The sequence below is a fragment of the Myripristis murdjan genome, chromosome 16 (assembly GCF_902150065.1).
Source record: "Myripristis murdjan chromosome 16, fMyrMur1.1, whole genome shotgun sequence".
Classification (NCBI taxonomy): Eukaryota; Metazoa; Chordata; class Actinopteri; order Holocentriformes; family Holocentridae; genus Myripristis; species Myripristis murdjan.
In genome coordinates this window covers 20,262,745-20,288,556 of record NC_043995.1, presented here as the reverse complement: position 1 = coordinate 20,288,556, position 25,812 = coordinate 20,262,745, and the positions used below count along the sequence as shown (strand labels likewise).

Below are 25,812 nucleotides of genomic sequence, written 5' to 3'. Positions count from 1 at the left end.
CGGCTATGACTACATCAAGATATAACTTCTGCCAGTATAAATGAATCAACTAACATTAACAAATTTATTACACAGCTAAAACAAGAGTCAGAACCACAATCTAAAAGCAGGCCAATTCTCTTTACGATTTCAGTGAATAAAAACAGGCACAAACAATCCATCATCTCAGTTCACTTTTTATTGTTACACAGTAGTTTACTGGCACCAATGTACCGTGGTTTGTTTTGCTACATTTACAGATGATCTGTCCATCTTCACCTTGCAGTAAATAAAAAATAAATAAATACAAAATAAACACATTTTCTGAAAGAGGCTGTTGTGGGGTCACGGAGTCACAAATATAGGCCCGGTTTCAGTCCTGTGTCTGATCATTTCAGTGGTCACTTCTTGCTAAGTGAAAACATTTGATGTCCCAACATTTTATTTTTTTTTTTGGCAACTTTGCACTTCAAGAATACCCAGAGTGTACGTGTGTGTGATGTGCAGAAGCAGTGTTTCAGCACTTGTTCACAACTATAGTAATAAATATATTAAGGATCTTGTCAGTTTGATGCTGCTGGAAAGCAACAAGGGAGTAAAAGGCAATTCTACATCTGTGCTTCAAGGACCAATCGTCTGCTGTGTCCTAAAAACACAAACACAAGTTTTGCCTCTTGTGATCACAGAGAGAGAAAAAATAGTCACCTTCATGCAAAATGATCTTCAACAGGAGTGCACATGAAGCTTAAATACAGTATGTTGGCCAGAATATAGCCAGAATTGTCAAGGTGTCAGCAATACTTGACAATCCTGTGTGCACCCCTTGAGCATGTTGCAGTGTTGTTTGATCACCAGCAGATGGTGCTAAAGAGTGAGTATGGTCAGTCAACATAACAGCATTTGATAACATCTTCAAAATGCTAAAATTGATAAAGTGCTGTAGACAATTATTGTAGCGCTGGATCCTTCCTAACATCTAAAAATGCAGATTCAATAACAAACTACTGCAAAATGATTAAATATCTATGGGGTAAGTCAGGCAAGTGTACCCATGGACACAAATCTAACATTGTTACTGATTCATTACATCTGAATAATTTAACTATTACATAATGAATGAAAGATTTATTAGTGTTCCTTGTTTTCTTGTCTTTTCAATTTAGTCACCAGGAGAAATCCCCTGGTTTTAGCTTGTCGCACATGATGCAAATTTTCCCAGTCACCTATTGTGAACAGCTTCCTTTCACTTCTTGGGACACTGAGCAGTCCAGGAAACAGAGAGGATGCCACTTCAAAGACCATTCACTGCTTGCACTTTTCTGAATATGATTCACTCAGTGTAAACAGTGTAATATCAGCATTAAATCAGACTACAAAACTTCCCTTACCCACTTATAAAACATTCTCGCACTCCCCAGAAGTACATGAAATTATACAGGATAATACGAATTAGATGAATTTTCCCCCAAAACTATTCATTTGTGAAAATGAACCCACAATTTTTTCTTGATTCAACAGGGAACACTAACGTTTCTCAAACCAATGCACCCAAATACTCGCATGTATCAATGGTTCATCAGTACCTACAACCAATGCCTCGAGTCCTCAACATGCAGTTCTACAGTAGCTCGTACAAAAAAAACCTGATTTTAACAAAAAAAATAAAGAATAAATTAAATCATTTCTATGTGTATCGTAAACAAATATTCTAACATCTATTTACAAAAAAGTATACATTATAAGCTGCCATTGTAACGTCTTGGAACTCAGTATAGCGTATAGACCTGGGTTTTAACAGTTACATGTCTGAGAGTTATTACTAGTGAGAAAGATGTCGGTGTTCGCACAGCAGTGTTCATATTGAGCAAGAAGAAAATCATCTGTGGCACGCCATAGCACTGAATGTGAGAGGACATAAGGGTAACTCATTGCTCACTAGTGTTATTAAAAAGGCATTACAACAAGCCTCCATACTTGTACCATAGTAGTCTGTATTCTGCCCTGTTGCTTATACATGTTATAAAAAAAATTGTCTCCGGAGGCCAATAAGCAGCTACTGTATTTCCAAAGTGAAAACTTGCTTATTGTTGTGTCCACTTGTTTTGCAAATATGGCAACCATAATTTGCCTTCAAAGCAGGCCGCATTTGAGTTAAGACCAACAGTAACGAGGCTATACAAGTTTTCTCTATACATGAACAGCAATGAACAGTGACATTTTCCTCACTGAATGCTTACAGTATCTAAGCGTGACTTTTATAATGCCAGTGTAGATATACTAACCTGTAGCAAAGCTATTAAGAGTACAATAAGAATGGGCACATCTCAATAATCTAAAGTTAACTGCCACTTTGTCTCGTTTACTTCCACGGCTTCCTCAGCTCTCTTAACTACACCAACTGAAAGTAAATGAATGGCGATTTCACATTTTATCCCGGGAAAGCACAATGAAGAAAGGCGACTTCTCTGGACAACTGAGATGCCATCTATAAATGTGGAAGTTTTCAAGAGAACCGGAGCTGCTTGCTACCCTGAACAGGACAGATTTCACAGTTCACCTCGATGTCAAACAAGAGAGGAATGTTGTGAGAAGACGGGACGGTGTGCTCTGGCCGTAGTGTGTCGTGTTGAATATCACAGCAGTAGTGTTAGAACCAAGGTAGTAGAGGCAGCCACAGTGGATGAGTTCTTCACTCTGAATGTGCCTTTCAAAAGTCTTACAGACAAGATAGCAACGAGTCCTCACATCAAGGAGGAAGGAGGAATGTGGGGCGACGAAATCTATGAATAGGTAGGTAGAGGTATGGATTAAAAAAAAAAAAGAAAAGAAAAAGAAAACAAATGAACAAAAAAACAAAAGCATGCCCCATGTTAGAATAAGAGATGAGAGGGACAAAGAAGGGAAATAGAATAAAGGGCATCATCTATGGTTGCTCCTCTTTCTTCTTCAGGGATATACGTTTCTTCCTTGCAGCAAGCATTTCATAGAAAGGATCCACACTGACAGCAGAACTGGACAGACAGAAAAATACAGAAATCAGACCTCAGTAAAGAGCCAGTCTGACTTATGAATATTTGTTTAAAAAACAAAAGAAAAAAACCCACTCAGTTGCCCAGATCACCCCAAATTTTTAAGACAAAGGGAATGTGTACCATCCAGACAATGGTGTTGTTGGAAGTGTATTATTAAAAACAGATATCGTCAGAAATTAAAGTACTGCTGGTAAGCTGAGAAATACACAACTTGCCTTACAAGACTAAACTGATCATCAAAATAAATGTCAAAACTAGCAATACGGGTCATGAATATCAAAAGGCACCTTTCATCGTTGGTGCTTCTTTGGCCAAAATTTCTCTCTGTTAATTACATCCCCTTTACCTTCTCCATAACCCTCCCTACTACATACTTAATGCTGTGGATCCACTCGTCCTTCTCCTCAGGGGTGGGGGCTGAGATACGGTAGACCATATGGTTCCCCTCCACCACTCTCCCGTCCGCCTCCGTCTTACACGCCTTAATCAGCTGACCGCGGTTGTTGGGGATGTACAGCTCAAAGCAGTTCTGTTTAGCAAGAGACAAATAACCTTGAATAGGCATCATTACAGTGTAGATGCATTCAACTTTGAGTTTTTAAACAAGAAAACAAGTAAACGTGGATAATGTTACAGCTTGTTTGCACTCCAACAAGAGCAGATTTTGGTTCAGACCAGGTCGTGACACTCTGAGGGCAGTCAGCTGTTCGAAACATCATATAATAATGGATGGGATATGAATCAATTCGGAACACTTGTGTCATACATCATGTAGTAGGAATGCAAGATGGTACAAGAGCATTTAAATTATTTCAGTTTGTGCATGTTTAAATAACTATAACTATGAATAAATGTATTTCGTGTAAATGTAAATAACAGGAATTATTAAATTATTTTAGAGTCATTTGTACTGTTTTTTTTCTCTCCATTTCATGTGATTTTGTCATAGTCATACAAAACATACGGTACACAGAAAATATTAACGTCTAAAAACTGTAATAAAGATTTCAACTGGAAGCGGGCATGGCCATGTGTCAATTGACTTATCAGCAGCTAAATGCTGAGTCACAAAACTTTGTGGTATTACATTCATCTGTTGGGAAATTATGTTATGTTCTGTGGAATCCCTCACCAACAGCCGCGCCCACTTTTGACTAAACAACTTGAAGAGTTATCCTCTGTGGCCAGTGACAAACCTGGTCAAAGTTTTGTGATGACATGTGAAGCCATTCAGAAGTTATGAGCTTTTTAGTGATTTTCCACACCCACTACCACAGCCCTTTTGGCCAAAGGATGTTAAAAGTTAGTATTTTTCCATGGTGTGTGACCAATCTTCCCACTAAACGTGTTGGAAACCACATCTCTTTGAAAGTTATGTTTCTGTGTGGTAAACAGATGAACAGACACACACAGATTCATAGTCCACCCCCTCAGATTTCTTTGGGTAGGGGACAATAGTTTTGTGCACATAATGTCCAGTGGGAATGCAATCTTACCGGTTTCCTTGGATCCTCCACCTCACGGATGCTAAGGTTCTCCAAGGGAATGATACCTCGCGGTTCCTTATCCTGAAGAGAGAAACACAGAAAGACAACACATTATGCAACAGATAACTGTTTCAACATCACTCAAACTTTTGAATTTGTGCTGGTTACCTATTTCAATGCATCTATGACACCTCAAGCAACTAAAACAGGCGCCACTGTGGATTTCAGTCAGTCGTGGCATACTGACACAAAGACTTACTGTGGTGTATTCAAAGTAATACAGGCAGTTGTCTGTAAGGATGAACCATCGCCGTTTCCAGGTCTTCACCCGTCCCCCTGAAACATAACAACAGTCACGTCAATAAGAGAGAGGAGAACAACAGGGACCGGGGAGGTCCAACTTGAAGGGATAGTGGTCCACAATCTCTTTGCATGTTTACCGCTAGTTAGGCTAATTGTAGCTAACTTTACTACGACTTATCTACAACAATGTTGCTAGTACATACCTCCTGAGAAACAAGCAGCAGCAGTAGTGTGTGGAAATCGCAGGGGAGAAGAAGAGACAACAGGGACCAGAGGATTTAGAGGGAGACAATGGACACACAGAGAAAGGAGAGAGAAGGAAGGAGAGGAAGGGAGATGATATTAGTCAAAAACAGATTATAGGCCCCACCATGCAAGGGAGAACAATCAGATCTTTAGACTGCCATGACGAAAGAAAGTGAGTGCTGGACTTATCTCTGGTTTACCATCATGCTTTGGCAATGTTCAAATGCCACGACGCTGTGTGCTGGCAATGCAATTAGTGGCCAAATGCCAGCGTGTTGTGGTCTTAATTGTAAACCTCAGAGACAGACAAGCAGGTATCTCATACCACAGAGAGAAAAGAGTACAGTAGCACACAGCATGTATTACATTCATGATTAAAAAAAAGTCTTAACTCCCAACATTTCCAACATTAACGTGTGTCAGCAGCAGCATTCGATTGTACAAGATCACTCTTAAAGCCAGACATGGGGGAGTAATACTCCTTCAACATCTTCTCACCTAGTTTGAGAAGCCAGCCCTCTCTGTCAGGGTTGAAGAAGGTGTGTGTCAGGTCATTACCATCATCCTCGGGGATCTTGAAGGGCTCGTTTTTAATGCTTTCATACAGATTCTGGAATAAACAATGTGATTAAAGAATAAGCATTAGACAAAAATCACAATCACCTATTCTTCAATGCTAGGATAATTTTGAGTGCCACATGGTGACTGGCAGTGTTTCCCCATCACATCCTAATTTAACTACAATGTGACCGTTCCCATACTCTGAGCAGCTCCTCTGGCAGGTCTCCTCCCTCGTTGATGCCTCTGTTCATTGAGATGAAGCGGTCCACTCCAGGCTTGTCCCGCACATTGGGGTTATGGAGGCTGGTGTTCAACATAATGATGGCAAATGACAGCACATAACACGTGTCTGGGAACCGGGGAGAAATGCGACATAACACAGCAGTGATGAGTTGTGTTCTGGAAAATGACAGGTACTTGAAATCCAGGGTTTGTGTGTGTGTGTCAACACTGTGGTGTGTGTGTGTGTGTGTGTGTGTGTGTGTGTGTGTATACCAGTGCTCTGGAAGACGCCAGGATTGCAGTGGCAGTATCTCTGAGCAAAGGCCTCCATCATTCGGTCTATCTTCTGGGCTTCGCCAGGCAAACGGAAACTCCATAGGAATTGTCTGGAATCATACGAGTCAAAGTCAAGAGTTTATATCAAGTCAAAGAAGAGACTCTCAAAATTCAGGCAAACTAGAGATATATAGCCAGCATAACATTAGTCACTCCTACTCTGTCAATTATTTCCTTGCTTTCTAAACCTTGTATGAATATAACTGACACTTAAAGTGATAGTTCAGGCTCTACAGTGCTACAGTAATGCTCTGATGAAGGCTCTGTGCTGAAACATGTAAGCATTTTTCTAATGTGATGTGAGCCAAATAAATAAGTGAAATGTGAGTATTTTGTGTTGTTTTGTGGGACAGATCCACTTCATTCATCTTGGAGAAGAGCAGTCCCAGTCAAGACCTTGTTCTTGCAACAGGGAAGCAGCTGATGGATCAAACCTGAAGGAGGTATTACAAGATAATCGACAATGGAGTTTACCTGAGGGCCTGGACAAGGTTGAGATCGGTGAACTCATGGAGGTCAACGAAAGCCTGAAGAACTTTAATGTTGAAGTCATCCCTGCGGTACAGCAACAGAGAGAGGATGGTTACAAAAGGCCAAAGCATAGGGAGAAAGAAGAAGGGAAAACATTACAAGAGACCCAGCACCTTTCTCCAAGATAATCTCCTATAGCGGTCTTGTTGAGTCCCTCTCCCTTGTAGAGGAACTGAGCGATGTCCTCGGGGGTGTGTCTGAGCAACTCATTCTCCACTAGAAACACTATGCCCTACAGAGACGGAAAGGTGTCAGTCAACCACACGAATAATTCAGAATAAGGTAAACTTAAAATACTATCACAAAGTGTTACCTTTTTTGGGTCCATGTTGAATTTCTTCCTTCCCATTGCCACATGCCGACTTTTCTGTAGAGTTTTACTGCAAAGAGTGGAAAAGTGTGGAGAGTGAGAGGATGTATTCAGATCATGTCTCTCTCCTTCTAACATGTTAACAACTTGATAATTAAAAGAAAAGCACCAAACAACTCCTGGTGCAGTAACTATCAGTATCACTTGGGCCATTTGAACTGTTATTATTCCTCCTATGTGGCAGTAATTTGAGGCTGTGGCACATTGCAAGTTATCCATCAACTCTTTTGTCCCTTGTCTGATAATCTGTCTGATGATCTGTTTGGGCAATAAAATATAAAAACCTTTTGCTTTTAAAGATAAAGGTTATGTATGAATTAGGCCTAATAAACAAAACTCAAGACCATTCAGACTTTCAATGACATGTATTAAAAGTCTTCCATTTGTAACACGGAAATATGATGAAAAGCAATACATGTATGCATGTTATATCAAAGTACTCCTGTACTATATTGTATCACTTGTCCCCACTGGTTCAAAGGAGTATGTAGACCATGGTAAAACCAACTGTGTAATCTAGGCCAAATATAGCTTCAATTTAACATGCCTTACAGCAGTGAGCTCATTTGCAGGGAGTGTGTGGCTGATGAAGTGGTGCAGATATACAGGACTGTGCATTTTCTTCTCACCTGCCCTCCGTGCTTGTTTCCAGACCCTCCACCTCTAAAATGGCCTCTCGTAATTCCTCCCGGAGCCTCTGGATCTCCTGCAGCAGGGCACCCTTCCTCCTGCGGATGTCCTCTAGCTCAGAGCGCTCCTCTGGGCTCAGGTCTACTGGGACTGTACAGGAAGAGCAGAAGAATAACATCATTACTGCTGTGAGCACAGACACAACAAATTAGGCTACACATAACACTGCCCAAACAATTTACAGAACAAGTCCTCTGTATTAGTAACTGTAAACTCATTCAACAAATTAAACCCAATAAATAAACTATTTTGAGAATTCTACTGTTCCCCCTGTCCAATATTTCAAACTGGAGAGAAGGAGGGGGTGGGATAGTAAAGGCAATAACTGAAGTTAACTAGGATTAATATGTAAAATATACAGTGGAAACTTGTTTTCCATTTTGTACGAATAAAATAAGCTCAAAATAAAATAAATACTATTTGACACGTTTAAACTATTGTTGAGTTCGCCTGAAATCTCTCCATTTCCAACCAGTTTCCTCACTCAGTAACACACTGCCAATGCATCCATTAAGTCTGTACAGACAACTGGCAACAAAGCAAGAATCAGACGGTTTATCAGCTGTCACTGTAACACAGATACACAAGAACCTTTGCACTGCCTACTGCTGTAATTCAACTGGCATAGATTAGTTTGCATATAATCATTATCTTAATGGTTTCAGTAGAGATAAACGTGGGAAAAGCGGCTACAAGTCAACTCCAAAATATGACACACCAGAGGTGAAATGCCTAACAAACAACCCAGAACACTGGCTGTAGGGATTGTACCCATATTCCCTGAAATACCAAACTACTTAGATGTAACACAGAAATAGGGATGGTTGGACATAGATGTGAAGGACGGCAGGTGACAACGAAAATACTGAAGTAGAAAGGAAACAAGTTTTTCCAATGCGCTACTTCATTTTGTAGAGAGATTCTGCACAGGCAACAATTATACCTTGTTTAGGGGACCCTGTGAAACCCTACAAACCGCAGTAAAGAATATATCTGTTTCCAATGAGTCTCTGAGCTTGCTATTTAGGATGCAGGCCAGGGGTTCACTTTCAAAATCGACCTGCTGAGCAAGTGAAGAGCCAGTGTGACAGAAATAAAGAGGACAAAGGTAAAAGCAATAGGTTGGTGCTGCAGACATGACACAGCTCAGGTTAATATGCATTATCTGCTGCTGTAAGATGTGCAAATTTTACGTGCATTCCCCACCTCAGGAGAAAATGTTTGAGGCTTTGGGAGGAGATTTCACCGAGCAAATGGGAGCAACTAATCACGATGTAGGCCACTTTTATTAAAAGTTAGGCTGAATAACACCACGATTCACAGCATGTAGTTTATGACCGGTTACCAGACATGTGCATCACCAATATCCCAGACTAGTGTTGACTGTACAAAACACAGCCGACCTTAAACAAGTCCAACCACGCCCACACAGTCTGTGATGCAGACAGCTATACGTTAGCTTTAAAGGGCTCAACATATAATTTCTTTAATAAAAAGGAGATAATAAAAGACGTATTCAGCACAATAAGCCTATGTTTGACCAGTGTTTCTGCAGCTGGTTGGTCACAGGATGAAGTGTCCCTGGTGTTAGCCGTACACACTTAAAACAGCCGATGCTTAGCTGGCGTCAGGCTAACAGTTCACGCCACATGAAGGCTTATCTACCACGAAAATATGAGTTAAAACAGTGAATGCTTCTTACAAAAGACAGAGAGAAGACAGAAAAATCATCGTGTATCTTGATAGGTGTCATTTTAAGTATTAGGTGTCACATTTAGGCACGTTAAATGACACCAGCTACACGGCAAAGCTAGCTAACGATAGCTAGCGACGGCGTATGCAAATAGCTGTTAGCAAGTCAACGAGCCACTTACTGTAGTCCAGGTCATCCATTTTTGGCGCTTTGCTTTTAGGCATAAATATTTCAGAGTCGACTGTCATTCAATTGCAGAAAAATATGGATATATGTGTGAATATATCCTCAAAATTACAGGGGAAATAGGTGGATAACAACCCTTCGTGGCGGAGACTTGGGCCAGAGACAAAGAAGGTGGCGACACAGGAAGTGGAGTCTGGCTTCGGGGCTGACTACTACGGCCGCTTCCGGTCACTTCTTTTAAAAATAAAACGCTGTGGAAATACAACATGATTTGACAGACATGGCATGCATGCTGTAAACATTCAAAGGTTAACTATTTAGTGCTTTTGAATGGATCTATTTAATGGTTATGATTAATGTGATTTGTTTATGTTGTCCAGAAAAGTAAGGAAACATAAATCTGAAGTTCAAATTAAACCATTACATTTTGCATGAAAAATACTCTGAATGTTTCCTGGCCACCTGAGCAGCAGCACTGCAAAGACATGATGGTATCAGGATAAATCCAGTAATAATCTCTCTTCAGGAGTGCTGGAAGTTATTATTCAAAAACACTGACATATTATTTTTTTCTCTTGTCCTGCAGTGTGGTAAAGGTTTAAAAACAACTGTCACATTCCTGTGTCCATCATACGCATGACATTTACTGAAGTATTTGGCTTTTACCACCCAAAATATATGCATTGTAAGGTTAATATAGTGGCTTTTTAATGACCAGGCTGATTATACTGTACATTTATTTTCTCTCATAATTTTCTCTCATAGAAGAGCTGGTTAAGGATTGGACTAGACCAAAACTATTGGTGTGATACAATATTCCCTGATGCATATGTTGACCTGGCAGATTTGAGGAAGTCTTCAGTTTCTTACCTTGTTAAAACATCCATGGAGAACATCTGTAAGGTCTGAGGCCTCAATGAGTCTGTGCTGGAAACCCTCCAGTCATTACAGAGCTGCACCTGCAGTCAGTGGTGGAAAGAGCGCTAGAAAGTAGTAGAAGTATTGTTACTTTGGTTGTATACTTCATTATATTTCACTTTAGTACTCATTTAAAATATACTCAGAATAAGTTACTGAGTTACTGTTTAGAAACAATAATTTTGCTAGACGTTGGATCTTTTCAACACAGCTCTAAAAGGACAATAGCTACAAGATCAGACTAGATTGTCTTATTTGGAAATAAGAAAAAGTGCACCTACATCGTAGAGGCAGATTATTCTTATCTGTGCTGAATGACTGTTTACTGTGGAAGGCTCCACAATTTGTCAGATTATGTTGGTCCAGTGAGTGATGCTTACTGAGAGCTGAAAAAACCTGCTCTCTGTAGTGGATGGGATTTAAAATGTATCCAGGTACAATACTAAAGAAAAATGTACTTAGATAAAACTTCTGACTGTAAAACCTACTCAAAACAGTGCAAGTACAAAAAAGGCAACTCATTTAAAGTAAACGAGTAAACTAGCAGCCCCTCTCCCTGCTTACAATAATAGAGATCACAAGTAGTGCTGAAAATACTATGCTAGAAATTTGATTTGTTCTGTGGCCAACCATGCTAATTATGTGTAACACACATGGGTAAACGCTGCCACCATGTGACATATTGAAACTGCTCATTAGACAAATTTATCATCTTCCTTGTTAATTTTTACGCTGCAAACAACTGAAACAGGAGGGGGAAAAGCCACTTTAATCTTAAATCTGTGTGTTATTAGGTCACAATTAAACAATGCCATTAAACAATCTGAAGAATGTTGCTGATAAGAGCAGTTTCCTCTCTTCAGGACGGGTCACATGACCAGCTCAGATCCAGAGCGCATGAATGAGAAAACCCACTGGTGTGTTGAAAAATCAAACACAAACACACTGTCGAGTATTTACTTGAGACAAACTTTTCAAGTTAAATTTATTCAAAACCATATATAACTATTAACTGTACATTATATATGTATATATTTCATGATTTTAGTAATAATTACAATTTCATTACAGGCAGTCCACTACAGACATCTTACTGGCATTATCAGTTGTGGAGTTACACTCCTACATTGTTCATATCAAATTGGTCTAAAATACCTTTATCCAAACTGGCCATAGACAGTAAAATGTCTACAAGGATCATTTGTCATAACTAATGTCTTGACACGGAGTGAACAGTTTGGCACAAATTCAATTCAAAATTTATCACTCTTTGTAGATACACTGCCACAGTTTAAGTGTGGTAGACTGGCTGTGCTGTGCACCCAACACAAGCAGAAATACTAGCCTGGCAAAGAATTATTTTTGCAATATTTTCCCGTGGCCGAGTTTGGATAGTCATGATCAACAGCCAGTATCCACAGGCTTTGATCATTAGGGTACTGATTTGTCCAGACATAACCAATACAAACAGTATGCTGACGCTTGTCTGGGCAGTCCACACACGTTCTTACTGACTGATACATGCTCACGATTGCTGATCAAGCATATCAGCAGTTATTCTATTATAATTCATAAAAATTCATTCAGTATGTCAACATAAGACACAGCTCCCTGCAGGAACCTCCATGTAATGTCTGCAGTTTGATTTCAGGCTATATTTTGAAGTTTAAGGCCCAATCTTGAATTGAAGCATACCAGCTGTGGTCATTTCCCTGGCTGAACATCATCAGTTTTTGCTCACCAATTAAAGGTTTGACATATGTGACAATATATAAAGAGCAGTTAAATGTGTTTGGGGGGGTGGGAGGGGTCAGTATTTGTATACATCATAAAAAAAATGAATATTTGATTTATGATGGAATTTGAAAGCAGCAAATAGATTTAGTTTTAATCAGCCAGTCTTACCCTTAAAAATCCACATGTAATCTGATACATGCAATTAATTCCAGATTGAACTTAAATGTGATCTAGAGAAACAAGACAACATATCTGGTTCAGTATTACTATCTATAAATCTACAACCCATCCTAGTGTTTTGAATTTCTGCGTTGCTCCAACTCCAGTTATTGCACTGTAAATGGCATCAGTTATGACAATAGAGGCATATAATGCCCTGTGATTACATTTAAAAAAAAAAAAAAAAAGAAAAGTAAGTGATACTTTCCAGACATTAAATAGTGCTAGGGGATAATGTGTGATGTGTGTGACACTGGAAGATTTTGTGAAAATAAACAATCTAAAACCATTGACAAAAGAAGCTTGCTTTGTTCAGATAATTTTATGTCCAATATGTAGCAAAGTAATAGTCTGATATCATTGACATAAACATCATCATGCATCCATTTTCTAAGAAAAACAGGCAGATTATGCAATACTATCAGTAATGGTCACCGTTCAACAGTTCCATTGATCCTACAAGTGGAATGACCCTGAAAAGTCTGATGTGTTCTAAACTGACTGACATTTTCATTAGAAAATTCATCTCTTGGATGTACTTATCCACGGATGCATAAGAGTGGAGGGAATAGCAAAGTGTGCTGATAATGGTATGGTGGTATTACCAGTTTTTCCAGAACATATACATAGTTTTGCTTTTGTGTTGGACGGACACTCTGATATGTGGATGGAGATTTGCTGAATAAGAAGATTTAAGATATCTTTTATAAGTAAGAAAGGGCAAACTCACAGTAATTGTACTGTCCAGTGGTGGATAAGGCATTCCTTTAAGGGACGGAGTTTCTTTTTTGTTTGTTTGGAAAGAGTGGGGCTTGGAGAATAGAAGATTTATATGGGAACTTGCCCCAGTGAATCTAAATGTGTTTTAGAGCACAACAGCTTTCTCTGATCCGCCTCAGATTTCTCTCCATCTCATCGTAAGGCAAAACAAACAAACAAACAAAACAAAAAAATCAGGTAGTGCTTCTCTGCATGCATGCATACTACAATGTATACATCCAACACATGCACTATCTGCAAAAACAATTTCATAAACATTCGCCTGTTCTTCCCTCTCATTATCCCAGGCTCTGCTGTTTTCACGCTTCCTCTCAGGGTAAGCTGAGCGTAATCCAACAGCTGTGCAATGAGACGCATTTTTCATCCATTTTCAAATTCGCTATTAATCCCTGCAGTCATGCTCCACTGACGCGTGGCTTGGGTGATCCCTTTCACTAAACCCCAGAAAAGCAGTTTCTGCAATCTAGGCTATTTTAAGTCTCTCAGAGGTTTCTCCTCTATCTCTCTGAGTGTAGATGGCAACAGAGATTACATAATTCAGGAGAGTGCTGTTTCAGTTGATCAGATCAACCAACCGCTGGTCAGAATCTGGTAATCTGCACTCCAGCATCGCCAACGATGAGACGAGCCATGGAAGGATGAACCTGTAGATGATTGAGAGATTATAATCAAACATTAATACCACTCATAATCTCAATAGCTGTGAGACTTAACATCCCAGACAGCAATAAGCCTTGTAAAGAAAAATACATCTGTGCGAAGACACACACACTCCTTTACACCTTATTAATAATGGTAAATATTTACACAAAGAATTAAACTAAAGAGAGAGCTTTTATCTCACATCCAGAAGCATATTTCTACCTCTGTCTACTTACATAATGCCTAAATTTAGCAGAAAATCAGTGATTGATTGTCTAACAGCTTCTGGTTTTTGAATCTTTGTGAGCATGCATCAGAATTTCCATCCCCTCCAATTACACACTATTCTTATAAAACAACTGTGGTCTTAACAAGAACGATGCATGGACTATAGATCAATTTGAGAACAGCTTCATTTGATATTACTGGCAAACATTTTACAGTGTCATGGGCATGCAAGTATGGGTGACCCTAACCCCAGCAATCTTAATGCCTTGCATGAACCGCTGCCAATGCGCTACAAAAAGGACCATGGATCACAGCTCTATATGACAAGTACAGTCAGTGCAAACTACTATTTGTCCTTTCTGACCTGTGCTTGAAGCGGCCCGTAGGGCACCAGTTCCCCATCCACAGTCAGTGTTCCTCTTGTGGACAGAGGCTGCAGTCTGAAGGCCCTGCACGTAACATGGCTCACATATGGCGAGCTAAGGGAGTGGTGGGTTCCTCTTTCCATGGCAAAAAACAGTCTCAGCAGAGTGGCTCGGGAGATGCCTGCCCGCACAAAGGTCAGGTGGATCAGCCCATCATCAAACCTAGCCTGGGGCGCAGCATGGAGGTCAGCCCCAAGGTGAGTCTGATAAAGGGCAAGGACAAGGACGAAGTCCCCTTCGATGGTGACCCAGTCTCTGGTAGGTAGGGGTTGGTCGAGGGGGGGCAGCAAGTCATCCCTGGGGGGATTGAAAGGCAGTGAAAGGAAGGGACGGTTCTTAAGTGGTCCAGCTGGTTCGGCAATGTCAAAGTTGAAAGATGAGGACGGTGTACGGAATGAGGGTGAGGGCGAGGTGGAATTTGGGGTGTTTGGACGGGGTGCGAGGTAGGATGAGGAGTGGGGGGAAGCACAGGAAGGGGAGGATGGGGGTGTGGGGGAAAGAGACAGAGAGAGTGAGGGCATTTTAGGGGGGAGAGAGTTTGAGTGGGAGTGCTGGAGGAGTGAGAGTGGTCTGGGCCGGGAGGCATTCTGGTTCTGGTCCAGTGATTTGGGCTTGTAGGAAAAGGGGGAGTGGCGAAAGGGAGAAGAGATCGTGAGAGCTCGTTCACGAGCAATGTCCAGTGGATAGGGTTCTCTCTGGAAGTAAGTGCCATTCAGATCCATGTCCTCTACTCCATATGTTGTCTCAGAGTCCGGGTCAGCCTCCTGACTGAGGGGCTGGTTGAACAAGGCATTGGCTATCTGGCTTGAGGGGGCTGAATTCTTTCTTAGTGTCTGCCTGGCTTCCTGAAGGCCATCTTGGTAACTGAAACAACCCTCTGGCTCCTCATCTGCTTCTCGCCCCATGTCAACCCCATAACTCTCTCCCAGTTCTCGCGCGTGCATTACTCCCTCCCCTTCAACAGAGCCACCACTGCCTTCCCCATCTTTCCCCCTCTCTTCGTCCTCCATCTCACTGGAGTCTTGTTCAACTCTCCCCTCATCTTCCCTTTCATCCTTGTTCCCTGCCACCCTTTCATTCCTTCCCATACTGCATTCGTCCCTTTCGTTTGATTCTGAACTCGTCCCTGACCTCTCCTCCTCTCCTTCCATTTCCATCTCACCCTCCCTTTCCCTCTCTCTATCCTCTGCCAGGCTGCTTGCCCGCACAACTCCTGTTCCTCCTCCCCGGGCTCTCTCCCTTCTTCTCTCCCTTTCTCTCTGCCTTTCCAGCTCTCTTTCCCTCTCTCCCTCACCCCTACGCAGGCTCCTCTGCTCACTGATGCCCATGTCAGAGCAGGTGCGATGGATAGGCGTTCTGCAGAAGCCCTCCAGGCCTTCTGTAATACTGCGGGAGAGAGGTCTCCTGGGAGGAGGAGGGGTGGCATCCGGTGATGTGGGCACAATAGAAGGCGGTAGGTAGGACAGACGACCCTTATAGGATCGAAGGGAAGCTATGCGCACCAAGGTGCCTAGGGTGAAGCGAGCTGAACCCAAGCCACGATACCTGAAAAAGGGAAGATTTTTTTAATATAGTTTTTATTTCTCATGAGGTTAAAAGCCATGGGCAAACAGCCATTATGCTTAACTGAAAAAACAAAACAAAACAAAAAAAACAAGAATGGCTGCTCATCTCGTAAGCAGAGGTAGATGCAATTTCGAAACCTACAATGAGTTGCATACCTCTCACTCTCAATGTCCACGTCAGACACAAAGCCCCATGCAACTGATAGGAAAGAGAACAGTCTTCTGGGAGCTGAAGTGCGGCCATTGTTAGAGGGAGGAGGGCTCATTGTCACAGAGACTAGGTCCATGGGTCGGACCCCACCTCGACAGATAAGAAAGCAGCAGTTCAAAAGGAGGGGCTCCCGAAGGCACATGTCATACCTGAGGGAGAGGGAACAAAGACAACAACCTCTTGTTATTAAAGATAAATAAAGAACTCCACAATAAAAGCAGTAAGTCAAAACAGAGTCCTTTCTAGTTTCAGAGATATCTAGGTCTAGATAACTAGGTTCACACAGGGACAAATACTAAACTGTCTGTGTCAATAAAAAGTGTGTAATTCATTCATCCATGCAAGATGTTAAACTAATGAACATGGCCTGAGCCCACTGTTACAACAGTATTGCTACTGTCTGCTGCTATGTACCTCTTTACCTTTTTACTATATAAGCACTTTATTGCTCTATGTATTACCAATGTCTCAACTGTGTGTCACATGTCTTAAATGTTCTTAAATGTTTTTATTTCCCAGGGAGTGCTTCTGGAATTTTGTTATATTGTTGTCTGACCCTCAATATAATGACAATAAAATTACTTGACTTGTGATCATGGCTTAATCATTGTGCATTGTGTATTTTGGAAAAAGATGTTGCTCTTCAAGGGGGGTTCTGATGGTTACCATTATAAACCTGGGACCTATGGACAAAGTATTTTCTCTTACAAGTAAAAGTCCTCATTTTAGCTGCACCAAAAGTTCCTAACTAAGAGTTTTCTTTTAAAACGTATTCCCGAAGCTGCTAAGACCAACTTTTACTAAGGAATTGGGAGAGCTCTGCAACTCAGAGGAAGGGTGGGGCTGGCCTCGTTGCTATGGATGACATTGTGTTTCATGAACAAGCTTACTTACAATGTTCACTGTGATTGGCTGATAGGGGATGACTGCCAGTGAACTGATCACAGAAACAGTGTAGAAGGAAAGATCATGCTGTGCCCACACAGTGACAGTATTTTCAGTGAAAAGTAACATTGAACAGCAAAATGTGGCGATATTTGCCCTGCTCTAGTTTTAATTTTATATGAGATTTGGGAGTGATGGACAGTTTTACACATGTCCATAACCAAAAAAAAAAAAAAAGTGTGCACTGGAGATTTAAGTTTAACTTTTGTTTGAATTACAGAGAACCCATTAGTCACAGACAGAATGTAACATCATGTGCACCCAGATTGACTGACAGATTAATTTTACATTTTACATATTATTAGACTAATCCATACATGGCCAGGACATTGTGACAGGTGTGTGTGCAGAAGCAGGGCAGGGAGGCATGGCGGCCTGCACATATCAGGGGAAACAGAGTTTCATGACCATAAAGACTGGTAAGCGATATCAGTAATAACAATGGCATTTTTTGAAATCTCAGCAACTTGAAACTTTAGCAGCAGAAATCAAAGCGTTGCGGGCTGCTACAGTTTGATATATGAATGGGAAACACTTCTGCATCTCTAACTACCTCTGATATCATCAAAATGTCCTTGCTAAAGCTAAATACCATTGGAATCCTAAGAATATTGGGCAGATTATAAAGCAGATTGTATGCAGAAGCCATGTTAGGATTGACTGTGATTTGGTCTTAGGGACTTAGGAGTCCTCTTGGCTGCTTCTAACCTCTCACAGATTTAGAAGCTGTTTTTTTTTTTGCTAAAACGCTTTGACATACTCTTATTCCAATAATGTAAAGTTTGTGGTGACACACCCATGACTTCGAATCTTAGGAGTTGCTTTTTCATTGCTGAGTTAGGAGCTACATTTAGCCTTCAGATGTTTTGTGAATACCCAGTGTTTATCAGTCCGTTATCTTCAACAGCGTTATTGGGCCTACAGTCCATGTAAATCCATTTAGCAACTGCATAGCTAAGTTTAATGGTGCTGAGAGATTTGCCCAAAGTGTGATTTGATAGCTCCACTGTTAGTAGTATTAACATTACTACTACAGCACATGTGTCAAACCATTAATCACATCTGTTAACACCTTAATTTGAAACTTTGATAGACCAAGTTCATGCTTGGGCTGTGTTTTTTTAAGTACTTATTGGGGCTAAAATAATAGAGAGGACCAAACTGTTTTAACAGCTAGGCTGTCAAATGCTTGATACTTGATACTTGATGCTTGATATGTTGGAAATGCACTCCACCCAGACTTAAACTTATAATTCAGATTTACAAACTATTCATAGTTCTACAGGCACACATTAGTCCATTAACATATTACAGAAAAATCCATCAGCAAAGTGAACCTAAACCGACAGCTACACAGAGACTTAGAGCTGAGAAGGTTAAAGATGGAAAGGCAACAAGAGAGATGAAAATGATACCATTACTCAAGCAGCCACAATGATTCTAGTGAAAATAGCTGACACATGAAAGGTAATAGGCTTATCTTTGGGAAATAAAGGGACTGAAGTCCTAAGATAAGCACTTCTTGCCTTCAAAGCACTGAATGAGCCTTTATCTAAATCCACACTGAGAATAGACCAATTGAGAAATTCATGGTGGGTTGGCTGACATGATTCAGTTGAGAGGAACACACCTTAGTGTCCCAACTCTGACCTTTACATTGGAGAGTGAGATACTTACCCTGCATGGTGATTAATGGAGCCAGCCAGTGCATTCCCAGAGCCACAGGGTAGAATGCCAACAGGTGTCTTTATTGCTTGTTCCCAGTCAGGACGCTCCATCAGGCCATTAATTACCTACAGGGTACACAGCACATTAAAAAACACATTAAGCACCAAAGCTATTATGCACAACAAATATACAAACCAAGTGTTGTCACCCACATTTATATACTTGTCCGGATTTCCCCTTATACTTACCCCCTACAACCTATCCCACATGGCACATGCACAAAAGCATTACACACCTCATGCAGTAGACCATCTCCAGAAACAATGATGATGCCATCCCACTCTGGGAGTGAAATCTCTCTGATAAGCTCCCTGGCATGGTTCTGACGCTCTGAGACAGGAGATTAAAGACAGTCCGGTTAAGAATAACACTGATTATATGGGTGTTTTATGTAACTTCATTATCTGACTCAGTGAATCTGCTGCTGGCCTGTGTGTGTGGTACCGGTTTGTATCAGGTTGTAGCTGATGTTTGCCTCTCTGATCATTGGCAAGATGTGGGTCTGACACCACTGCATTGCCTGCCCCCTCCCACTGAAGGGGTTGACCAATAACAGTAGCCGCCTGGGACGAGGTAGCAGACTTCTTGAAAACTCTATTGGGAAAAAAAGCATGAGAACACTTTACTTAACACAAAGGCTAATTACATACAGTAGAGACGAAATGAAAGTGCTACAAGCTCACTGTATTTGCAAAACCAGACAACTGGGACATAAGCAACGCTTTCATTACACAGTGTTTCCCAACCGTGGACTTAGAATGCATCCAACCATTCAAGCCTCCTTTATTTTACATGATCTACTTCTCACTGCACAATGTTGCCGCTTGAGAGGGTATTTATTAATCATTTAAAATTACATACATCTCTAGGGCAAAGGGAAAATACAGCACTCAATATCCATGAGTTGGAAAACAAGCTGGAATTTCACAAGGCATTCCAGATAGCTGTACAGAAGTGACTCATCTAATATCTATCAAATTGGTGCAGGGAAGCAGCAAAACAAGCACAAATGCCAGAATATTCTATTGAGTTATCTCTACTCTATCACAACAGGCTTGAAACCACAAGAGAAAGAAAAAGCTGCCTACGATAAGCTTTAAAGTGCTATGTTAGACTGAGTGCTAACTGATGTCAAGGCTGCAGATTCATGGAGGGAGATAGAGTGACTGCACTATTGGGGATTCATGGATTATGCAGCAACCTACATTTCAGAGTCACCGAGAACAACAACAACAACAAACAAAAAAAAATTGCTACAAAAAACATCTAGCCAGTACCCCAATATCAATCAATATCAACAAAAGAGCAAAATGCTGAAAAATTGGGAAGTAGTGAAGAAAGTGGAACAGAAAGAGAGAGGTCAGACAGTCTAGAGGGAAGAGGGTGGACAAAATAGAGGGAAATATGGTTGACTGCAACAGAGTATGAATGAGACAAAAGCAAACAAGGGGGAACAGGACTGAGAACAGATAAATAACTGATATAGACAGCTGTATCAGTGTTACAAGGAAAGGAGATAGCGATATGATAGGTAAACACTGAGCAAAACAAACGCAAGGGAGCTTATACAAAGAATTAAGTGGCAAAGATTAAGTATGAAAGGGAGGAAGGAGACAGGAAAAGATGGAGATGCAGGCAGTGTGTGATGCATGTACAGAATGGGAAGTGGACAGAAAGAGGTATACACACAGACAGAGGGTAAACACTGAGCGTGGCCTTGCTATCTGTTTGGTTATGGAGGTCTAGGGGATACAGCGTAAGGGAAGGGGTGGGAAGCTGCAGAGGCCCCACCCTCTCTGTCTCTACATTTGACACAGAATGATACAGACCATGTGTGCAGGACAGATAAGGGCAGAGAGAGAGAGAAGTAAAGTATTACATAAATAAATGTGCTCACATCAGCAAAAAAAACAAAAACAAAAAAAAACAAGAATAAATATCCAGACAAAAGGCTTAGAACAAATCCCACAGCCTATTAGAGTGTATTGATATTAATCCTCATATTTTCCGCTGGAAAACCCCCCAAATGCTCAACTGCTCTTGGTACTGTGTTCCCCTTAGTTAACTATGTCACCTCTGAAAACAAGTAGGTCTTGGCACATCAAGGCCCATGTGAAAATAAACTATAGTTAGCCAACATATGCTCAACAAAGGAGGCATAAATCAAAGAGGAATTGGGCAACCTTGTTTAGCTTCATGTAGTAAGCAACAGGAATAACAGACGCATGTATTATAAACTTTCAAGTCAATGATTACTAAAATAAATCTTGTGAATGCTGTGGGCCACAACTATCAGGTTTTCACTGTAAAAAGCCAACTCAACATTCAGAATCAGAGAATCAGATCACATTGTATCACAGGATAATTCATCCTCTTGACTAGAGATACTCAAGACATTAAAAACCCATGACATAGACAATCATGCACAAATGACATGCAAGGCTGTGGTGATGCACACTCACCTGTGTCAGCAGTGACGGTCACTCCTCTGAGCAGACACTGCACAGCAGCAGACCACCTCTCAGCATCAGACCTGCTCTCTGCCAGGTAGGCCCTCACCTGCCTGCGCCGAGACACCCCTTTCCTTCGCTTGCCTGGGGGGTACCAGTACAGCACCAAGAGTGGGGGCGCAGGAGCACGAGGGCAGCTGCATCCCACCAGCTCTGATAACGGCAGCAGGAGTCGGGCTTCCTTCCCTGGTCGTGGTGACAGGCGCTGGACATGTATGTGGGTGTGGGTGAGGGTCAGGGCATAGTTGGAGGCCGGAGCCGGGGTAGGGGAGGCAGCAGGGGAGAGCCCCCCAGTACCACCAGGACTGTTAGGACAGCTGTTACTATTGCTGTTACTGCCGGACCCCCAGCTGGCAAACTGGCCATGAAGGAGGGCTTCGGCTGGGGACGGGGTAGAAGGTTCTGGAGATCGCATTCTTGTTGCTTAGGGGGACACAGTTTTGCAAGTAAAAAATTCAGTCAACTGTAATGCGATTTCCTCGAGCAAGCTGATGGGTGGTATTTCATTTAGTCAGAAGATTAAGAGTAGAATTAGGCAGCTCTTCAAAATTTGGTGGGAAACAAATGTATCTGAATGTCAATCTGAGAACTTTATCCCTGAAGCCTCCTCAAAATTCTTCCTTCATCAGTGCTTGAATTCAAGAGAATGTCCAAAAAACAGAGTTCTGGGTTTCTGTATACATCTGTCCATTTCAGAAGTACTTCATCTGAGAGGGAAATAAACAGCTTCCAGTTTGAAGGTGCTTCCATTAGCAGATCAATCCAGTGGAAATGGGACTTGCTTAAGACCGGTCTTCATATCACATGTATAAAAGCTCGCATCTATTTCAACACAGTTTGATCTAAAGAGCTGTCTACTTATACAGTTTCAGAATAGTCAGTTGAAAACAGACAGATAATACTTCAAAATTTCCAATCTCAGATAAAAAGCTTAAACTTATTTTCCAGTATGAGACTGGTCCTTAAACAAGAGTGTTTTCACAAAGATTGCATAAGTACAAAGATATGTTTACACTATAATTCAAAACCACCTACTGTGATAACAATATAAGGCAGCTTAGGAATAGCTACTCAACACCGATAAGTATTTAAATAATAAAACAAATGAAACTAAACTGCATTGAAAACTGGATTCACAAAGTACGAATAAGACAAACATAAACACACCTTGCTTGGACAAGGAGGCTACAGCAATTAAATTACTCTTTATGAAAGATTTCTGTGGAATATTTTGCTTGGTAAGTGCTGGTCAAAATATAATTAATGCCACAAGTATGTAATAAAAGCAGTCTTTGTCAAAGTCTTAGATGCCTCTATTGCTATCTTTAACTTCAGGGAGGCAGGGAGAGGAGTGACTGGGCCAGTCCTCTGAACAGTAGTGTAATACATAAAGGTTTCATTCATACAAATATTCCTGCTTAACTTTAATCTGTTCTCCAAACAGGGAGGGGACACTAAGAAAGACAGGTGGAGACTAGACAACAACAAAAAACAACAAACAAAAGACAAACAAGGAGACAGTTTCAGGTGGGTCCTTGGTTTAAGTCATGGTAGCATCCTTGAGACAAATGTCATGTTCCTTCCCATAAATGTGCGTTCCTATACAAAGGAGAGTAAGCAGAGGAGAGAGAAGAAGTCAAAGTGAAACAACATTAATGACAGTGGGCAATCACCCATTTTTTTTTCTTTTGTCAGATAAAAATCGTCATGAAAAGGGGAATGTTACGTGGCAGCATACTAAAAGTGAATAACTTCATTCATGTGTGCCTCTAATCATTCACTTGGATTTTATTGTTGCAAAGGTAAGTACTTCAACATCACATTTTCGCAATTTGAGAAACTGGAATAAGGACAGAACAAGACTTTCATGATAAGACTTTGCGATTACAGCTCCAGAGTGAAGCAATGCAAGACCTGTCGCCCCTTGACCTTAGTCACATCTCTGCTGAACCGCACAATGACTCAGAGTCATGCATCCTCAGTCTTGCTGAGATGCCACATTATTTTTGATGGGAGGTTGCATGAGAAAATCCAACAATGGATTTCATTATTTTTTTTTACATTGAGGCTTTTGTCCAGAAGGGTTACATCAGTTAGATCTTTCACAATTTGAACCTCGGGTTGAGATTATACAAACTGCTGGCATGGGCTGTACTAGCTCTGCAATTTTGTAATACATAATGACATTAATGACTGTCATTGTTATATTTAAAAGAAAAATAAACCCATAATATGAGCTTGATAAAAACATAGTAGACACAAAATGTCCATAACATGCTCATAGATTTGTCACAGCAGAAATATACTGATAATCAAGGTACTCCCTCCATTCCATCCACAAAATAGCCAAATTCTGGACTGTATCACGTGATTTTGACTTATTTTTGTAATCTGTGAGTGTGCAACAACTCCATGTGCAAACTTGTCACTCTCTACAGAGCTTTCTCTGTGGAACATGTTTATCATGTTAGTTGTGACATTTTTAATATAATTCTTTGTTGTACTGTATATAGAACAAAAAAAACAAACAAACAAAAAAAAAAACGCCTTTTTAAATTAACTAATTGTGCACACATTTTACTGATGGTAGACTTCACTGGACTTTCCTCTTGAGACATGGTGTAGAAATGGAAAGTGGCACTAATGGACTATTAAAAGTCAGACTCTGATAAGCCCAAAATTAATAAACTAGTCCACATCTGTGCTCTTTAGTTTTATAATAGTTGGGGAACATTACGCAAGCTCTGGTGCAGACAAAATCAATACTTGGCCGATGTCCCCGTCTGATAAAACAGAAATAAATAACTTCACTGATGCCCATTGTTGCACCTTACGTCCTTGAATTGCAGGGCGGGGACACCCAGAAATAATATCAGCAGGCTAATTTTGTCTCCCACACAATAAGGCTGCTGAGTGACTTCGGAATATTTTGGACAAATTTTTCAGCTGTGTCATAGTTGAGACACAAAGCCATTTCCATGCCGTCAACAAGCCAGACATTCCTCTAGCAGCTTGTCAACGTTAATGACCAAAATGACTGTTGTTAGTCAGACTTTAACCATTTTCATCCACCTAACGTTAGCTTGATGGCTAGCCAGCTAGGATACACAACTAACGTTCGCGTTAACGGTTACAATAACCCAATGCTTGAGAAGGGCTAATTTAAATTTATTTAACACTATAACGTTTGCATTTTGGCATCTTCACCTCGGACCACACAACAAACAAACCCCAACTTTAAAAACAAAGAGGACAACGTTGTAGGTATCGACGTCAGTACAGTAAATTGCTGCCTGACAAGCACGACTTGGGTTACGTCAGTATTAGCAAGTAGTTTTGGTAGTTAATGCTAGCTCTTTTAAGCTAACGTTACTAAAATGCCACTTTTTTAAAACTTTATTCTTCACGGAGTCATGTAAGGTGGTGATTGATCGATTTGAAACAATTTTCTTAGTCTATCATTCACGTTACCTCGGGTTTCAGCGTGGCCCATAAGTTACCCATCCAACTGGGATAACGTTACGCTGAAACGGGAGATAGCTTTATGGTAACATTAGCTAGCTGTTGTTAACGGACGAATGTGAAGGAATAATACGAATTTGGGTTTCTTTATCAATGGAGTACAATTAACCAACAACAGCAGCACAAAATTGTGGATATTATAACGCGATCAAAAAGCGGAAAACTTTACATTACCTCATTTTGTCTCCCCCCCACGACGACAAAAAGTCGCTTCCACTCCCCTCGCTTTTAAAAAGCCTTGGGTCCGTTCAGGAAGTGTCAGGGACTGGAGGCGCAGCGGCTTTGAGCGGCGCAGAGGAAATCCAATGGTGATAAGGAAAACATTGCAACACCCACTGGCATTCTCCAATCATTGACAGACTATCACTTCCTGATCGAGTTAAAAAAAAAAACGTGTTGACAAACGCATAAAAGGAATAAATCAATACTCTGCAGCTCTCACCTCATGTATTCATAACGCCGCATGTGCTGCCAGTGCGGAGCTGCGCTGTGTTTAGTGAGCCTCTCTGTTGTTGCTGCCAATAAGATCAGCTCATGTTTTCCTACAATGTCCGTGACGTAAAGACAAAGTGTTGTTGTTCGTGAATGTGTCGGCTCATTCAGGTGAGCGATGGCACCCGGCGTCCGGTTCAAACATCCGAGAAGCCTGCGGACCCATGACGCACTGCTTGTTTTGTAGAGACGGCTCTGGTTAAAGAAGAAGAAAAAAAAAAAAACGTGGAAGAGTGTCTCCCTTGAAGCTCAAG

The 25,812-nt window shown here is 41.0% G+C and overlaps 2 protein-coding genes across 2 annotated transcripts; both read right to left on the bottom strand.

The window, feature by feature from the left end:
* Window positions 1-158: 158 nt before the first annotated feature.
* Window positions 159-9,698, bottom strand: cyth2 (cytohesin 2). The gene is made up of 12 exons (XM_030071668.1): window positions 9,632-9,698; window positions 7,697-7,847; window positions 7,011-7,077; window positions 6,811-6,929; window positions 6,641-6,721; window positions 6,104-6,216; window positions 5,809-5,957; window positions 5,546-5,657; window positions 4,758-4,834; window positions 4,508-4,579; window positions 3,386-3,540; window positions 159-2,990 (listed from the first exon to the last, which is right to left on the bottom strand). Exons 1-12 carry the CDS (start codon window positions 9,696-9,698, stop codon window positions 2,903-2,905), a joined length of 1,251 nt encoding a protein of 416 aa, XP_029927528.1. The 3' UTR covers window positions 159-2,902.
* Window positions 9,699-11,504: 1,806 nt separating this feature from the next.
* On the bottom strand, window positions 11,505-25,467 carry sphk2 (sphingosine kinase 2). Its single transcript, XM_030071694.1, has 8 exons — window positions 25,241-25,467; window positions 21,497-23,143; window positions 19,479-19,628; window positions 19,270-19,364; window positions 18,984-19,099; window positions 16,307-16,510; window positions 14,525-16,130; window positions 11,505-13,934 (listed from the first exon to the last, which is right to left on the bottom strand). Exons 2-8 carry the CDS (start codon window positions 21,957-21,959, stop codon window positions 13,872-13,874), a joined length of 2,697 nt encoding a protein of 898 aa, XP_029927554.1. The 5' UTR covers window positions 21,960-23,143; window positions 25,241-25,467; the 3' UTR covers window positions 11,505-13,871.
* Window positions 25,468-25,812: the final 345 nt, after the last annotated feature.